Source organism: Lepisosteus oculatus, chromosome 17, assembly GCF_040954835.1.
Source record: "Lepisosteus oculatus isolate fLepOcu1 chromosome 17, fLepOcu1.hap2, whole genome shotgun sequence".
NCBI lineage: Eukaryota > Metazoa > Chordata > Actinopteri > Semionotiformes > Lepisosteidae > Lepisosteus > Lepisosteus oculatus.
In genome coordinates this window covers 4,028,585-4,047,456 of record NC_090712.1, presented here as the reverse complement: position 1 = coordinate 4,047,456, position 18,872 = coordinate 4,028,585, and the positions used below count along the sequence as shown (strand labels likewise).

General features: G+C 40.0%; 2 protein-coding genes and 1 long non-coding RNA gene across 3 annotated transcripts; 1 reads left to right on the top strand and 2 right to left on the bottom strand.

Moving 5' to 3' along the window:
• Window positions 1-222: 222 nt before the first annotated feature.
• LOC107079329 (uncharacterized) lies at window positions 223-17,843 on the top strand. The gene is made up of 2 exons (XR_011182267.1): window positions 223-1,790; window positions 16,997-17,843. It is a non-coding gene; the product is annotated as an uncharacterized lncRNA (long non-coding RNA).
• Window positions 3,232-9,659, bottom strand: LOC102688814 (myelin and lymphocyte protein-like). The gene is made up of 4 exons (XM_006638427.3): window positions 9,428-9,659; window positions 5,635-5,802; window positions 4,747-4,893; window positions 3,232-4,033 (listed from the first exon to the last, which is right to left on the bottom strand). Exons 1-4 carry the CDS (start codon window positions 9,515-9,517, stop codon window positions 3,959-3,961), a joined length of 480 nt encoding a protein of 159 aa, XP_006638490.1. The 5' UTR covers window positions 9,518-9,659; the 3' UTR covers window positions 3,232-3,958.
• Window positions 10,190-15,469, bottom strand: LOC102689010 (myelin and lymphocyte protein-like). The gene is made up of 4 exons (XM_006638428.3): window positions 15,306-15,469; window positions 12,263-12,430; window positions 11,370-11,498; window positions 10,190-10,646 (listed from the first exon to the last, which is right to left on the bottom strand). Exons 1-4 carry the CDS (start codon window positions 15,384-15,386, stop codon window positions 10,572-10,574), a joined length of 453 nt encoding a protein of 150 aa, XP_006638491.2. The 5' UTR covers window positions 15,387-15,469; the 3' UTR covers window positions 10,190-10,571.
• Window positions 17,844-18,872: the final 1,029 nt, after the last annotated feature.

The window sequence follows — 18,872 nt, the reverse complement described above, 5'->3', positions numbered from 1 at the left end:
TTTTTTTTTATGCGTTATTTAGAACATGCTCCATACGAATCACGAATGAAATAAAATAAGAAAAAGAGCTGTTTCAGATATTTATATATAACGAATGCCTTAAATGATTATGATTTAGACCAGCTGAGTGAAATTAGCTTGTTCATAGTTACAGTATCCCTCCCGAACAGGTAAGAACGTCCACTTAATGTGGATCTTACCAGCTTTCTGGTACTTGTAAAACAGGGGTGGATGAAATGTTAAACCTTAATGATGTTGATAAAGAAAAGCATTGGAAATGACATGACCACTTACCAATTACATTAGTTAAATGGTATGAGAATGTGTGTGCGTTAAATTTACATTTTAACTGTAGAGCATGAGTGAGCACCATCTCTTGTGCAAAATGCAATGATGCTTCGCGGACGCACGATGGCGCGCCTCATCTGGCATGCTCACCTGCCGCAAGGTTAAAGGCTGGTTCCTCGTTTTGACTGCGTTCGTCATAAACAAATGAAAGCATATGAAGGGAGTAAGCCTAACTTCATTCTGTAAGACGCTTAACTTTCGGTGCACAGTAATCTTTTGCGGAAATTAAAGGTTTTCTCCTTTAATTATATTACGCGTAATCGAATCAAATTACACAGAATTGTGTTTGCATAATTTTCGATATGATACCTTTTGATAACATTGAAATACGTTCCTTATTTTTTAAACACCTACGAGGTAGACGGAATCACTGATATGAGCGAGCAAAAACAGTAACATTAACCGGGGCGTTGTTTTCTTCTTATAATATACACCATATATTATTAGATGGCAAAAAAATCAGTTATATTTTGGAGATTGTTCAAGATGTTTTTGCAGTGGGTGTGAACACTGCTTTATTTCTTTAAAAATAATATATATAATTGACAGACTGGAAGCAGAGAAGTTAGGGTGATTATAGGGAGAGTTGAGGGACTGGACAGACCGTGGCAGAGTGGTTTTGCCAGCTACAGTATTGGAAAGAATGAGTTTAAAAAACTTTAATGTGGTGGTTCAAACCCACAAGAAACAAATGCAGATTGCTGGTGGAAGTCCACTTGTGACAACTTGGAAGTGTCCACTACGTACTGCAGAGATAAGTTTTAAACACTGGCCTGCTGAGACCCCTGTATTCTGAATCCGACGACTAATTTTGGACTAGCAAGTGTTGGCAGATGTGGAAGGAACACTGTGGATGTGAGGGTGTTTTGGGGAGAGTCTTACTATTTCTTAGACTCATTTCGTATTGTTTGCTCCCTGGAAGGGTGAATTAACAGAAACGGCTGAAGGATGTTTAGATACGATTAGATTAGTCAAGGCTTTCTCTAATATTTGTTCAGCACAAACTTTATTTCATCGGGTATCATTATACATCTTTCATGCACTTTGGAATTAAACAAGGACTGAGATAGGCATTATTGTGAAAGAATGTGGAGTTAAGTTGCAGCTGCACATGTATGTTGTAAAAGCACGTGATATGAAACATTTGTCATTGCAGAATTTAAATTTGACCCCAAAGGCCTTCTCCTGATGCCCTAAAAAGCTGTATCTTTTGATGTTACTTTATGTGAATTTAAGGTTGAGTTTTTCTGGCCACAGCTGAAACATTAGCTTGTGTTATTTTGCATATAGCAATACTAAGCAAATACAAGGCCTGCCCATTAAGACTGCTGGTTTCACTCATATCCTGCATAACTGGAATCTCTATCTCTTTTCCCCTTGGGTTTCTCCAGATAAGTGTGAACAACCTGTTTTCAGGTGAAGGAAATAAAGAAGACTGCTGGGTAAGTTCCAGAATATTTTTAACACCTTACTCTCGGAGATAAATAAGAGCTCACTGGATACTGAAACAGTCAGAATTATGAGTAGATGAAGTGGCGAAAGCAAAACCAATAACATGTTCAAAGTTATCCCATCCAGGATTTACTGAAGAACAGAAGCAACAGACACCACTCACCTGTGTTTCGAACTGTTCCTCTCGACCAGTGTACATGTGGAAATTACAGGCAGCAATGAGGTCTTGCACAGAAACCCAGATAGCAGAAGCAGAGCACAGCTTCCAGAGGATGGGGGATATTTCAGAGCTCTGGGCTACTGTGTATTGTGGCGCAAAGAGTAAAACTGTCTTCATAAAATGAAAACGGCGGTGGTGTGCTCTTAGTGGTAACATGTCACGTACAGTAAGTGTTGGATTTGGCCTTTTTGTTGCTGAGCAAATATAGCAGAAATAGACCAGCTCTGAGCTGAGAAAGGCCTACTGGTCAGTAAACTCAGTAAGGTCCATTGACAAGAGCTCCACCTGGAATGAGTTTTTGTTTTGCAAATCCCTCTCTGCCAAATAGACTTCCTCTGTACATTTCTGAAAATTGATTATAACACACATGGGAATGATCATCGTCATCCTAAATTAGAGATCTTCACTTCTCTCTTCCATATTTCTGAACATGTCGTGACCATTAAAACGTGTTTTGCTCTCTTTTTCTACCATTGAATTAAGCCATTTGTATCACTTTGTCAGATGATTATTATTATTACAGATAGTTGCACTATTTAATTCAAAAATGAGAATTCATTAATAATGAATATTCATTCACAGAGTGTGCCCCATTGGTCAGGGGGCCCCATTTTTTTCTGGAAGAATATTTTTATAGCTTTTTTTTATGAGAAGACTAATTTGGTGAAGCCTCATTACTTGTCTTTTTCTTAGCATATGGATAAGTCTATTAGCAAGGGACAAGAATTAGGTTTCTGCTCCCTGCTTTGCCGACTCCTTGTTAAATTGTTTTTATGGCAGAAAGTATTGTTAAAGTCTCCTGCTCCTGTTGCTAAGAGATTTCTGCATCAATATGTACAGAGGACATACTGAGTGAAGGTATAGCAAACACTGATGCTTTGCAGAGCACTAGAGGGGACAAATAAGAGAACCTTCAAATAAAATCCTTAAAAGCAGAACTGGTGGTTGTATTGTAATAAGAATGTTTCTCTGAAAGTGCAGAATGGTCTGTGTGTTTTTTTAATGTAAAAAACAATAAAATGTGTCTGTGAACACTGAAGCACAACACTATAAGCAGTTTACAACAGTGGTTTGAAAATGTACTGTGTGTGTATACATGAATAAATAAAACAGTATTACAGTCTATTTATGCTTCCTCTGGAAAATAGGTCTTATTGCTATGAACAATCAGCAAATAAAAAAAAAGTAAGAATCACAGAACCTCCTTTGAGTTCTAGGTTTTATAATTAAAATCTTTTATTAATATTGATACAAAAGGCACACTTTGCAATATGAAGAAATTGGTTTTACAATGTACAGCGGTGGTAGATTTCTGGAACTAGCAAAAAGATACACTTTAAAGTAATTATAGTCCCATTTGTTTAAACATCACACTGAAATCAATGGAAAGATTTTTGCTTAAAAGTTCAAATACAAAGCTAACCATACATAAAAAGTCAATTTAAAAAAAGGGGAGGTGCTCAACATGCCTAATTAGTGTATATAGTAATCGATTTTCAGGTCTTTACAAAACCTTTTTGGACAAAAAAACTAAATGTGATTTTTTAAATATTAGATTGAGCAATATTTAATAGTAGATTGAGTAATTATAGTTCAATTTGTTGAAACCAATGGAAAGATTTCAGTCAAGGTGAATCCATACACAATTTGGGCCTTTGTGCAGCAACAGATAAGAATGTGGTACAAGTCATTTTCCTCATGATTCTCATTAAAATATCTCCTTTTAAAACCAATTGTTTGCTTCCCCTATTAAAGCTTTGAACGTCTGCAAATTATCCGATCATGACAAGCGAGACCCTGGTGGTCCCGCTGTGCTACAGTCCCGCCATTGCGAGATCAGTTCCGTCCATCAGCACCGCTGTCTTGGAACTCTGACATTCTTATCTTTTGCTCAGTGGGGCCCCTGTGCTCCTCGGCCCTCCGTCGGGGGGGGGATCTTTAAAAGTTTTTCCACCGGAAAGCGGAGAGGATGGTGTGGATGAAATAGAGCAGGGTGGCCACATACGCGAACACCTGGAAGACGAGATAAATGGAATGACGTTACCAAAACGAGACAACGGTGGCACCTGTTGTCAAGACGGCAAAAAGCAAGAGTTGTGTGCCGAAGCCGGTTATTAAAGTGTGAGTGTGAGTGTGAGTAGTTTGGCCAAATCCTAATGATTGGAATGAGCTGATGTAGACGAAGGGGCCTTAACTCGCCTGGCTGAGGAAGTGACAGTGCTGTCACCACCAGCCCTCGCCGACGAGGAATAAGCCAGGGGAGAACATACAGCTAGAGTGAAGACAGGGGAACTAGAAAAGAGGTATGCAGCGCCGTGTTCAACCAGGCAGTTTCCACGTGAAAGGAAGCATAAATGCAAAGAAAATCCGACCTCCTTCTGAACTTCTGTTTGAACAAGCACCATTAATGTACATGAAAACATATACTAGTGCTTGACTTCCGTATTGCAAAATGATTTCTTTTAGATAATTTGGGTGTTGTCAACCCTGGTCCTTATGGCACATCTGTTAACTCCGGGTGTTGGTTCAATGAGCAGTACCTGTACTTGCTCTGATTTTAGAGTCACAGTACTGTAAATGTCAGATGAATTTTACTTATGACATTCCGATCACACCCATACCATTTTAATAAGTCATTAAACTGAAATGGTTTTCAGACAAGTATTGAAGCAGTAATACTGTACTTCTGATCGATCAGATGGTGACACGTATTCCGATGTACTTACAACTGCGGCAATGTTCTCTTGGTAGATCTTGAAGAGGGTACCAGTACTATCTAGATCAGAAAGACTTTTCGAAGAAAGTGTAACTAAGGCTTGGGGAACTGCAGCACTCAAGTAAAAGACAGTGGCGATAAAATGGTAGGCCACATCCTGCAAAATGAAAAAAAAAGTAATTCTTCGTTAATTTCCTTGGGAGCGAGCAGCAATAAAAAGAAAATCCAACATTTACAATCAAAAGTTGAAATGATTGTGCATTGTTTTGTCAATTGTTTTTGCTAGCAATTAACATTCCTTCCCTCTCTTGACATTAAGTCCGATTGAAAGTTGAAGTGGTATACTCATTAAAAGCCACTTTCTTTTCATGGTTTACCCATGTAAAGTATTGATTATTAGTTCTGTATCTTTATACATCCATATTGCACCTAAGCAGGTTAAAGTACGAAGCTGCATTAACACGTGAGCCACAGTACAAAGGAACTCACAGAGCCTAGTTACACACTGGAAAGGACAAGAAAGAGTAAAATACATATTCCAGTTGTGCTCTACCACAGGGACGCTGTATATTCCACTCCTTTTCCTTTCAGCATGACTGTAATACCTACTTGTTGAGTCTATAGTATAATTGATAAATTCTTACTATATCGGTAAAACTTTGAACAGGATACTGTAGGCATTTCTGATTGGATTTCTCTTACCAGTTTTAATATTCATGCAAGTCACTTTTGGGAAATAAATTTAATATAAATCTCTAAATTGAGGACAAAGGAAAGGGAATACTATTACTACTAGATACAGCAATCGTTTTTTGAAACATACCAATCACATGTTGTCAGTCTAGCTAGTGACAAACCGGTTGACCAGTTAGTTTGTATGATTGTGCAAGATACTCACAGCTGCAGCCCACGCATGGCTGTTCTTGTGTGCGCCGCAGAGGAAGATCAGGAGCCACAGGAACGTGACGACAAAGCAGAAAATGGACACGAACATCACCCATCCTTGAGGGTTGGGAAAGGCCACCTTTGTAGATGCCACCAAGATCCATACAAGCCCACCGAAGACCTGGCAGAACCCAGTGATAGGTCAAATGAGGCCATTAAAGCCCTTCCACTTCCAGTTATAAAAGTCTTCTCATAATCAGGATACAATAGGAAACAATGTTCTTTTTTTTAACAAGTGTAAAGACAATCTTGGCACTTGAATTACTGAATCCAACTTAATAATAATTTGGATTTGTAGAGAACTTTTCATCTCAAGGGATCCCAAAGTATTTTGCACGTGGAGGAAAGACCCACAACAGCCATTCTGCACCTGCTGTAACACTACATAGCAGACCAGGTGGAGAACTGAGAAACTGATTCACCTGTTGTCTTTAAAGAGAACTATAAGGAGGCCAGTTTGGACAAGCCCAGAGAAGAATTCAGACAGAATGCCAGGGCTAACACTCCTGGTCTCACTGTAAGCATTAAAAGGTTAGTGGTTAATTAGCCCTAAAAACTGTGAGTCATGCAGCAACTGCAACAGGTTATCTAAACAACAGGATTGTCTCTTCTGTCTTATAGACTTTTAGTCTAATATTTTTTTGTAGGTTGGTAATTCCATTCAAGACACACACATTTGGGCTCATTGGGCCAGAACTCATCTTGATTTCTTAGCGTGAAGCAAACATGAAGCACATTGACTATTGCACTGAAAAGGTGCATTCTAAGATTTGAATTTTAAGATAATATGAAACTCCCGAGTGGTTCTGCCATAGTATTTTAGCTATATTCCTTTAAATAATCCGCTAAATGTCATGTTTCTCAAACGATTCAGATATCCTGCAATGTGTTCAGAAGATCTAGTTTCATTTAGAGTGAAAGCCACTGCAGCATATTATAAAAGCTAAGATAATTATGGGAAATAAAACAGATTTTGAAAACTACAGTTGTTGCTGCCGTTTTAATTTAAACTGCGTCAGAAACAGCCTAATGTAGCGCTCCGAGGATCACGTGGGTTTGCGCCCTCGCCGCTGCCGCCTCAGGCCACCAGGGACTCGAACCCGGGCCTCCAGCGTCACTCAACAGGGACCCAGCCAGTTGAGCTAAAGGGAAATGTCCCCCCAGCCCAACGGCTGCGGTCCCTGCTATTTACAGGGAAGGGCAGTGACGTCACCGCACTAGTAAGCAGGCTTGCACAACCTATAATGTCAGCCGTATGCATTTACGCAAGCTTTAAAGAAAACAAGACAGAAATATGTTCAATTTAACTCTTGGCTGGAAATAGTTAAAGCCCTATCTACTCAACCGGTTCTAGTAGCTGGGTAAAGTCCAAAACGCAAGAAGACAACTGAAAAGCCAAAAAGCCACAAATGGAATGGTAGAGTTCAGCAGTTCACACCCACCTGTTTGAATATTTCATTACTGGAAGGATCTGAAGCTCCCATTTTTGAGACTTCAATGTTTTGGCAGCTTAGGTTTTAGGTGTAGATGAATTCTAAATAACTTCTAAAATGTACCCAGTAGAACATCCTATGTTCCTCTGAGTCAAGAAAGATGCCACAACATACTGGGTGGCCTTTTCATTCCAGATCTTGGTTAGAAACATTGTTTTGTTAATATGTTAATATTAAATTCTACCATTAACAGCCCTGGTTGTTGCAGCACAGTTTACAATCTGCATGGGGAACATTTCCTTTCTGGTCACAAAGGTGTTTTGCACAGACTCTTATTTTAGGGTTGTTGTTTTTTTTAAACCAGAGTTCTTTCACCAGAGCAGCTGAGACAAAAGAAAATAAAGCATTAACAATGGTGTGCATGGCTTTCAGCAGAGTTAAAAAGTTAAGCCTGACTTCATGAAACCAGTTATTCTAGATGGGAATTCTAGATTACCATTAAAAAAAACGGCGACCAATCACATGATCTAAAAATCAGATGAACATATTGTATTGGAAGGCTATATTTTTCCTCTTCAGACATATTCATTATTTCATCATGAAACACATGCTACAGTATATAGATAAAGTGATGATAAAAGTAGTATACAGTACCTTTGCTTGATTTATAGAGTTTAACAGCAGTTCGGGAAAGATGTCAACAACCAAGCTCAATCAGACTCAGCTGTCGGTCATTAGCAATCGCTCCTGACAATCCATTCCTCTCCCAAACGCTATAAATACCTACGAGATCCCTGTCTCTCTCCCTCTTGCATCCCACCTCCACCTCTACAGCTACCCCTTGGTCACCCTGCATGGGGTTCCTGGTCTCCCTGTCCTAGCCTTCAGCCAAGCGGGTTAAGCCACAATGTTGCTCCATGACGCTTTCATCTTGGGTGTTGTTATTCCTGGGTGAATTGTTTTTTTTTCCCTGTCAACAGCTAGAAGCAGGTCACAAGTGCCCGATTAAAAATGACCAAATGGTGGCGTGTCAGAAAAACAGGTTAGGGACAGCGGTGCGTTCTGGACAGACAGCTCAACTAAATACACAGAGGGACGTATCCAACACCCCAAATTAAATACGGCATTCTGCCATTGGCAGGTGAAACGAGCACCCGTTTTAAATCCGATACACTATATACAGTATATAGACTCTATACAAACCCTAGAAGAAGGGGTACGTGATCAAACGAAAGAGCAAAGAGCCGAGAGTTAGCGGAAAGTTGTGGTAATACAGTATGTTAAAAACAAAGTGGCTATTGTTAAATTTAGACTGTTCACTTTTCTCCAAGTACAACGTTGGGCGCTGTCCTACATCTGGAGCTCCCTCACGGTTAAAGAGGCACCACCCCGGACTTGTTTACACCTAAAATAGGCAACTTTTACAGTTGTGAAATTCTGCACAACCACTGAGCTTTCTGATCTCCCAAGAGCAACTTTTCCGTTTCCAACTTTACGATATGGATGGCTCCACTTTTATCGTGCACTTTTTCCTTTTCCGTTATAAAACATTGATATTTCGTCTTCTGACCCGTTTGTGTGTGAATTATGTTCAAACCATTCGTACTGTCTGTTATATGTGTATTTTGTTAAAATACTTATTTCTGTATTAATCCCTTTGCTCCGAGCCGCATTAACCTTACTTGCAAGCAGCGTTAGAAGAGTGTGGACTCAAGAACTTGTTTCAAGTGTACTAAAGCCGAGACACGGTTTTACCCGTTAAAAAAACGCAACAAGGTTTGATCTTTAAGCGTTTATTTCTAGCTACTACTTTTGTACGCTTAAAAATACTTTATAGACATTTCTTTTTGTATACATACATATCCAACCCCTTGCGCTATTAGTCCAGTAACTCAAGAACGCCATCAAAGCCAATCTGTACAGTTACTTTTTCCACTTTACTTAATTAAGTTCTAGAAAATTTAGAATAATATTCAAGGCGTACTTTCGGCATAGGATGGTTTAATGTGTACATCATAACTTTAAATATAACCTAATCTATATTTAAGTCAACTAAAAAGTTACCCAACCTACAATAAGAAAATAAGATACAAACGCAAAAATGAAAACTGCACCTGCATTGCACCAAACTATTTTAGATTACAACCTAAAGAGCATTTTCTGACTTACAATTTAGTTTTTGCAGTGGAAAGTTGTTTTTTGCTAGGAAATGCCGACTTCGTTGATTTTGAGGATAAAAGCATTACAGGATAACAGGTAATTGTACAAGATCGTTGAAGATGCTCTAACGTTTCAAGAGTTCTAGATACTTACAAGTTCAAGTATATAGAAGATATCGGGCAGGGTTGTACACACACCGAGTCCGCTGGGTAGGGTGCTCATGGCTTGTGCTGCACTAGACATCTCTCAAGTGTTCCCGACTCTACTAACACCTCAACTGAAGGACCTCGGCAACAGGTGATCCTTTTGAGGAAAGTCAAGCACCTGCAAAACCGGCTTTCCCATCCCAGAGCCTATCCCAGGCACACACCCGTTAAAATAAGAGTAAAAAAAACAACTCAGTGAGGAGCCTCAGACTTGCAACAGCAGGTGTAAAATCGGCTGACGTATACGTGATGAGCGTGAAAGCTTGATTTGATAAACCTGGGGTTTTCTTCCTTTTCTATTAGTTTTTTTTTCGCAATTCTGAAAACCACACCCTTTTCACGTTTTATTCAGTGAAGTTACTCCAGTCTAGTTTGCCACCTTCACTGAACTTCATCGGCAGCCAAGTGTAGAAATTTAAAAGGACGGAGTTCAAACTGGGGTCTACTTCTTAGTATCCAGTGGCAGTGCAGTGTTATGGATGCCCTTTTCTGCCCGGTATTATCTTAATTTTGATGACCAAATAATGGTTTAGTGTTGTATTTGTTCTGTTTTCTTTTTCACGTATTCTCTTTTTATTTTGTGGGGTAGGAGTGTCATCCCTGCCTGTGAGTCACCAAGAAATCACTTTTGTCACAAATCCCCTAAATTGAATCGATCATAAAAGCAAGAAATAGACTTGACAGAGAAATGAGAAGTACTTCAACGGGGCTCAAGAAGACTGGAGGAATCCAGTTTAATAATACTGCAACCTAATTTATTATATGCACAGTAAAAAGATTGAACAATTGTGACACAACTGATAACATCAAAAGTAAAATTAGTTTTTTTGGAAAATACTCACATATATACAGCACAGTAGCTTAAAATGGTGGTAAAGATAAACTCTCCAATATAGATATATAATATTACAAAATTCCTGCTGGGAATATTTCATATTACTTGAACGTAGAAACATAAAGAAGATACTGTATAAAGCTAGGGAAAGCAGGGGGCATTAAATGTCCAAGATGTTCAAGTATTTTTCCAGAGTACTCCAGCTGCAGAAACAGTTATCTTCCACAGCAGTGCAGAAGAGCAGATGTCCAAGGCCTTAAGAGGATTTCCATCTTATGGCTGAGAACACGGCGTGAAGAACATAAAAGAGTGTAGCGATGTAGGACATTACCTGGGAAAAACAAACAGCATTTTAGGGTGCCAGAAGTTATGAACGGAAGGAGACAGGTCTTCAGACAAGTCTTGTCTTCCATCAGAGCACATGGAAGACAATGAATCTGCCCGACCAAAACCCAGACCTTGAACTTGAATGCAAGACTTTCTACTGATTTTGAAAGCCTCCCTTGGTGATAAAGAACAGCTGTGACAAGTTCAATTATCTTAGAAAAATATTAACCAAAAAGGACCATGATTTTGTAGAATGTTGAAATGGTATACACGTTATGATTTCCATAATCGTCCATCAGATATGAGAGGTCCAAATGTTTACCTTTGCTATATGGATCCTGTTGCACCACACTCCTCCAATATACTTAGGATCAAATTCTAATTGATTCAACAAGATTTTGTAATGTATGGGGATAACATATAACTTGCCTGGATGGGGTAATGGCAGAATGACCATAAGGCTCAAGACTGATAAACTTCCATCACTTGTGAGGAATGAGCCAGGGAGGCAGTTTTGAGGGTGAAGATGGTTTGGTACAAGGGGTGTGAGAAAAGATGTGTGCAAAGAACAATCAGAAGGCAAGATGCTTACATATAAGAGAAATTTGAACTCCTCCAAAACGTCTGTTAACAAACTCCATTACATCTAGACAACTGGCTCTTGATATAATGTATAAAGAGGCTTCAGGGTCAACAACACTTTTTGCATTTTTTGGGTTGTACTTACCACTGCAGCAATGTCCTCCTGGTAGGATTTGAAGTTTAAAGAGTCATTTTGCAGCCTGATGGTAACATTGGCTAGCGCAACAGAGGCACTCAGGTAAAAGAATGCAGCAAGGGCATGATAGGCCACATCCTGGAAGATAGCAAGAAATCCTGGAATACATTTTCACTACAAAATGTTGCTCACAGTTTAGTAGTAGAATCCATATGTTGGGTTTTTTTTTCCCGGGGCGTCAATGCTTTAAGACTTGGTGGCTTCTGCTTAGCCAAACCAGCAAGGCAATCTAGAAACTATGGCAGAGCAAACTAAGGTCACTGCAGATACTAAAAACATGCCACAGCTCCTAGACTACTGCACAAGCATGGATTGGAAAACAGTACATGATATTTAAGAATTTTCCCATTGTATATGAAACCGGGTTCATAATCCATTACTGAAGTAATTGAGTAATTACTGAATTACTCAATAATGACCTACAGCAGTGGATTCCAGCCCTGGCCCTATGTATGCTGGTTTCTGTTCAAGCTGAGCTCTTTATTACTTGATTTAACCCCTTGAGGGACCTATTAATAGACTGATTTAGATATTTTCAATCGTATTCAACTCTCAAACAGCAGCATATAAGGAGCTGACAGCCCAGCTAGAAGAACAACCAGGAGACAGAGTGATCAGATATTATCACTCAGAGTGACAGAGTGATAGTATTTGTATTTGATTCTTGGTTAAACATAAAGCAGTGAATGAAAAACCTCTTCATGCGCAAAGCAGATTTTAAAACTGCTTCAAACATGTGTGAAAGCCATAACAAACTGGAGTTCTGTTATTGAAAGCCTGGGAAAAAATCAGATGTGCAACATGAGGTTTAGTGTAAACATTCATTTAAGAAAGGGCCTTACCAGTGTTGACCACACAGTGCTCCTCTGATTAACCCCGCTGATGAAGAGGAAGAACCAGAGAGTTGTGACGACAAAGCAGAAGACGGACACAAACATCACCCATCCTTGAGGATTTTCCAGATACACTTTGGTAGAGGCCACCAGGATCCATACCAGACCCCCAAACACCTGGGGAGCAGAACAGGAGGAAACTGGGATTGAAGAGAGAGAGGACCACTGCACACATGAAGCACAGCAAGAGTTTTTCTTCCAAGGAACCAAGAGGAAACCACCTGTTTTAATCTTTGGAATTGCTGTGCAGTCAGAAACCCAAGGTGTCATTTTACGTCGACAGACACAATTTTTTAAACACAGGAATGGTCAGTTTCCGTAAACAATCAGAAGGGAGAAAACTTGGTCTAATATTTCATTTTAGACAATTAGGTATCAGTTATGCGCCAGAACACTGACCAGAACACAGCTTCTCTGTGATCGCAGTTACATTTATTTTTTTCTCTTCCAGATTACAGTGAGTACTATTTGTAGGATCTGAACAGAATGTCTGTCAGAACTGGAATGAGTCAGTGTATTAGAGACCATTCTCCCTCATCTGATATCAAGCACTTTTAAACCAACCGCTCATCAGTCCTAGAAAAAGACGTTTTTGAACTTACCCTTGCCAGTGAAAACACAGATTAATACCAAGCACATTCATATAATTTTGGCCAATAAGACAGAAGCTCTTTTTGAAGCTCTCATTAGATGGTTGCTTGCAAATTTGCATTTTTAAAACAGAGCATTTTGCAGATATAATTTTATCACACAAAGATTTTTGTTTTATGGGCTTTTAGTGGTATATACTAATTACAAATTAATTAGTCCTTTTAAGCTTCTATTTACTTCAATATGGCAGTCATGGAGAAATATGTAGAGTATGTGTATTGAAGTATCTCCGGTTTATAAGGAAATGGTCAATGTTTGTAAATTTTTTTTTGTTAGAAATGAAGAATGGCGGCAGCTTGGAGGTGCAGTCTAGGGCACGAGGGTCCTGGGTTCAGTTCTGGACCCAGGAAGCAGCCAGCCTGGAGCTTGTGTGTTCTCCCTAAGTTCACATGGGTTGTCCCCCAGCCCAGAAGCATGCTGGTAGATTCCGTATCTACTGGGCACACTGGCCCTGGCGTGAGCATATGCGTGTCGGTGTTTCTGTCTGTGTGTCTGCCCTGTGATGGACTGGAGTCCTTTCTTAGGTGCACCTTGCGCATGTTGCTTGCAGGCATAGGTGCTGGCTGCCCTGCAACCCTGAACTGGAAGACATGTTTAGGAAATGGATGGATGAATTGGTTAACAACATTTAAACTAAATGAAAGAGAGGACGTATGCCTGCAGAACAATGTACATGAAACCAGTGAACCTTGAAGAGAGGTACTATCTGTCCCAATAATATTATGAGAGCTCTTCTCATTCCTGAAGTGTTACACAAGCCTCACAGTAATATGTAATACTTCCAATCAACAGCTGGGCGGTTCCTGTGGAATCTCCTTCTCTGTTCTCTTAGAAAAGGAAAGAATGGCCACAGAAAGGATGTCTGGTTACATCCTAGGGAATCACAGATCATCCCTGAGGGATCTTGCACACCTTGGTGTCCAACATTTGTCTGTTTGCTAGTAGACTAACCCAGATGAAGCAGAATAGGCTTTGTCATTCATTAAAAACAAAAATAAACTCGGACTATCACTTGCTACAATTTGTGTAAATAATAAGCAAAATAAGAGAAAATATAGAAAAGTATAGTAAATTAAGAGAGGTTATAATAAAATTGTATAATGTACTAGACAGAAAATATATAAATGCTCTGAAGGAACTGAATCTTTTTAGTTTTGAAAAGAGAAGAAGAGGCAACCTGAGACAAATGAAAAAATCTCTAAGTTATTTAAAAACAGGCAAGCCAGCAGACTTCTGCAGGATAAACAATGAAGCAAACTAGAACACACAGGGGGTAACTGCAAGGAAGTGCATTTACAACTTCTTCACACAAAGGTTTGTGGGAGTGTAGAACATGCCACACAGTCGTGTATTGTTAAAACCGATACCCTGGATTTTTTCAGGAAAGAGCTGGATAAGATCCATTAGCTATTACTGTACATGGATATTATTAACTGAGGTCTGGGAGGGATAACAACAACACATCAATCTAACACAGCTGTACCCAATCACCATCATTGCGAGACTACCTCCAAAAACTGAACTCAAACGCCTCCCTTTGCATTTCGTCTCAAGCCTCCCTCCTGAACCCAAGCTCCACCTTGCAGTTACCCCCTTAGTTCATGCCATGTGAATGCTATGGTACCATTCCTGCTTGGATACCAGAATATTGTTGTTTTAGCACTTAAAACTCTGCTTTTGTTTTTGTTTTTTGTTTGTTAGCTTTTAAATGGCAAGTTTTTAAAGGGAGCTGGCAGGATGAAATCTCCAAATGAAAGTAATCTAAAAATGAAATCTTCCAGGAATTAAATTTGATATGTAGCGTAAGTTCACAGTCTTCCAAGCTAGGATTCAACCCAGAGCAACAATGAGGAAGAAGCCAGTGAGAAATGTTTGTAGCAACACAAGCTGTTGGTCGTGCTGTTGATTCTTGAACAATGGGGCTATTGTTTTTGAATGACAGTTAAAAAGTTTGAAAGGCTTATGGACAGAAATAAAATTAGATTTAGACCATAAAAAAGCTCTGAAGATGAGGGACAGCGTTTCGGCTCATCGTCCTTGCTTGGCAGTTTAGTAGCTGGGTGAATCTAGACTTCAGTCCAGCCATTTCTTCAACGGTCTTTGGACCTCAACACCCTGGCTGGGAAGCTTGTTCCATCCCCCCTCTACTTTTTGAGTAAAGACGTGTTTCCTATTTTCTATTCAATTTTAAAACTGAATTAGAAACTTAAGAGTTTGAATGTAAAGTGCTCCGTTTTGCAAAACCTTAAGACATAGAAGGAAACAGATGACCTCTTTCTAAATAAACAAAATTCTATAAACCTTTAAGATCGGAAATTGTAGCAGATCTGTATATACTCACAAATTCTGGAAGAAAGAAGACATCAGGCACTGTTGTGAATACCCCACATCCACTAGGCAGACTGCTAGATGGGGTAGCCATGTCTCCTGCGGTACGTGTCTGATGCCTGCAGAGCCCTGCAATGAAACTTGTGATACCTGGGCTCCCTTATGAGGGACACCCCCCTACCTGACCCAGCCCTCTGTGAAGAACACACCCAGAACAATCATAAGTGGTGGCATTTCATCTGGCCCCTAGCAAGTTATTGTCTCCTCATCCCAACATTTCGGGCCCATTGTCCAGTCAATTGTATGAAGTCAGCGTGGCCTGGAACATGACACCCAACAGCCTGTTTGTTTGATTGTTTGAGTGCAATTGCCAAACGGCCAACAAGCTCTTTGTATCCCCTGAAGGTTTTTACTGAAATCTTAAACATCATTGGTCCAGGAAGGTTCTTTGTTATGAAACCATAAACAGTTACCAAGTGGTAATGTGGTAAACTGAGTAGTCAGCCATTATGCCTCAAGGTTGTTTGTATTTGCTGCTGCCCCATGTGCCCCATTTCATTGATGTTTGGGTTCTAAGCAAGGACGCTTGGTGTCCCAGAGTGGTCTCAATGCATTCTACTACAGGAGAGTTTTCTCATGCCAATAATGAACTGAGTCTTTAGCGTTTTAAAATCCAGTAAAGACAAATAAAGATAATGATTTTTCACAGATCAGTTCTGTTTTCCTTCCAATAACGTGGCCTGGAGATGATGGTTGTAGTGTAATACTCTCTCCAGAGATCTGCCTGTTAATGGTCTGCCAGGAGCATAAGTACACACAACAGCCATGATATTGACATCAGAGATTAACCAAAGTGTGGCCTCTCTAGAGCATCAGCATGACACTCACTGGACTAAGCTGGTCATTGGCACTTTACAGTACTTATCAAGTAGACACTTCCCATCTTCTACTCCTCAAAAGGGCTTGGCACTAATACTGGGATACTGGCATCCCAGTATCGCTGCCCCTGTCCTCCGGCCAGCTTAGCCCAATATGCGAACCCACAGTACGTTCTTTGGTCTTTCCTTATTCTGTTCATTTTGCAATCCCCATCCATTTTCCTTAAACGTCAACCACATGAGGGTCACCTAATGGACTACCTGTCCATTAACTTAAATGAACACTCCGCTCAAAGCATTTTACAGGTAATGGGGACTCCCCTCCACCACCAGCAATGTGTAGTCCCACCTGGATGATGCAATGACACCCATAGAGTGCCAGTACACTCACCACACACCATCCCTCAGACGGAAAGAGAGCAGAGTTATGAAGCCAGTTCATAGATGTGGATTATTAGGAGGCCATGATTGGTAAAGGCCAGGGGGAATTTTGGCCAGGTTATACCCCTGCTCTTTTCGGGAAACGCCCTGGGATTTTTAATGACCACATAGTCAGGACCTCAGTTTTATGTCTCATCCAAAGGATGGCTCCATTTTACAGTATAGTGTCGCTGTCACTACACTGGGGCGTTAGGACCCAAACAGACCACAATGTGAGTGCCCCCTACTGGACACTGTAATACTTCTTCCAGCAGCAACTTTCCCCTATGCAGATACTGACCAGGCTCACACCTGCTGAGCTCCAGTGGGCTGCCAGTTGTGAGTTGCAGAGTGTTATGGCTGCTGGTGTAATGGATCTTTATCCTCTCATCTGCTTCATCCACAGTGTCACCCACTGACCTTCAGGCTCCACCAAAAGAAGCAAGCAGGATGGTTGAGGGGTTCTTGTGGCGATCTCAGATGGGAATATCAGACTGCAGTCTCAGATTTCTGCAATCCTCCAGTCACCAGCTGCTTCCAGCTGTAGTGGTCATGTCCTGAGTCTAATACCTGTGCGTCCTGGGTACGTGTCCCACAGTGAAATAGAGAACTGCCTTCTCATCTCCCACAGCCTGGTGCTGCCTCCCTGACACATTCATCCTGTGTCTCCAGCACTGAAACCTCATGAGAGACATTTTTAAACTACATCAAGCTGTAGACAACTTGGCAATGTGGAAATACAATAGGTGACTTGCACAGTGGCTATAATACATGGAAAGCAACCTTCCTGAAAGCTACACTGCAAGGAGTTAAATTATGATACATTTTACTTTGTGCTGTGTGCAAGTGTAAAGCAACCTATTACCAATGCTAATGTGTTTCTTCTTATTTACAAATTTATTTTACCATAATGAATGTATTAAATATCAAGATCTTGGGATCTTGTTCATTGTTCCGGAGGCAAATTCTTAGGCCTGCAGTTGCACAATTGGGGTTACTGTACAATCCAGTTAATCTCATTCATTAGTATAAGTGTAACCAGCATAACCAGAATGAAAGTGAATAAGAGTGTGTAAGTATTTGTTCTGCTTACCAGTGAAGTAGACATATATCTTTATTGCACATACAGTATCCAGCAGTACAATATTACAACTGAACTACATTGTGGGAGGTATTAGAGTAACTGTTGGGATATGTTAATTTAGACTTTACCAAAAGGCATATAAAACAGAATAAAGGTGACTTGTTTTTGATAGTTGCAGCAACTAATTTCAATCTACAAGGTTTTAAGAATAGAAGTAATCACATTTAATGGCATGACTAATACTCAACTTTTGTCACACATGGAAGGCAAACACAAGAGCTGAATAAAGCTGAATTTGCACAGGACTGCGTCCTGCTCCTCTGATGAAGAATCTCCAAAATCAAAGAAACGACCTCATTTTAAGTAGTATTATTTTGTATACTTTGCTTTTATACTTGTCCTTTTTTGTGAAAGTAACATATTTGTACAGTAAGTCTAAATCCGAGAGATGAATTCCTGATTTTGAATATCCATAGCCCTCCTTCTAAGGGGAAGTATCAGAAGCACTCATGCAAAATGCTCTCGTTAAAGTGCCAATAGAGACAATAAACACAATGTACTGGTTGCTAGGCAATGTCTTATGAGGTGATTAACAAAAGCTATTATTTGCATCACTTCTTTTCATCTTCTGGTTCACTGTAGACTAGAAATGTGAGACAACTGTGCTCGACACATCACACATGGAACACAGTGATCAAAGTTGCTCCAAATTTCTGCTTTCCTGATCTCTATCTATCGCTGTGGTGGCGATCTGTGTGATTATGGAGACAAAGAAAAACGTAAGGAGAAAATTCAGCCGTAAGGGAGCTCAAATAATTTCCACATGCAATAAGGCCTTCATGACACCCACACCCTTCCTAAATTCCTCTTCCATTCGAAGGCCCAGTCACTGGTGTCCCAATGTGCACCAGTCTGACTGCCTACAGTACAAGCACCACTTGGAAAGGGAAACACATACTGTGGGTGAAGGTTGTGTTTTGCTGTGTCATATGATAAGATCAAATGCCATACAGTGCTTTCAATGCATTCTGTTTTACGCGACTGTAGCAGCCGTGGGAAAGCTACATGTGGTTCTGTGTGTATATTTATAAATGAGGACTGCATAAGACCTGCATTTAAAAAAATAAAAATGCTTAAAATAAGGAGAAAAAAATAGAGCAGCTGGGAAACAGCAAAGAAATTACTGTACAGTATTTAT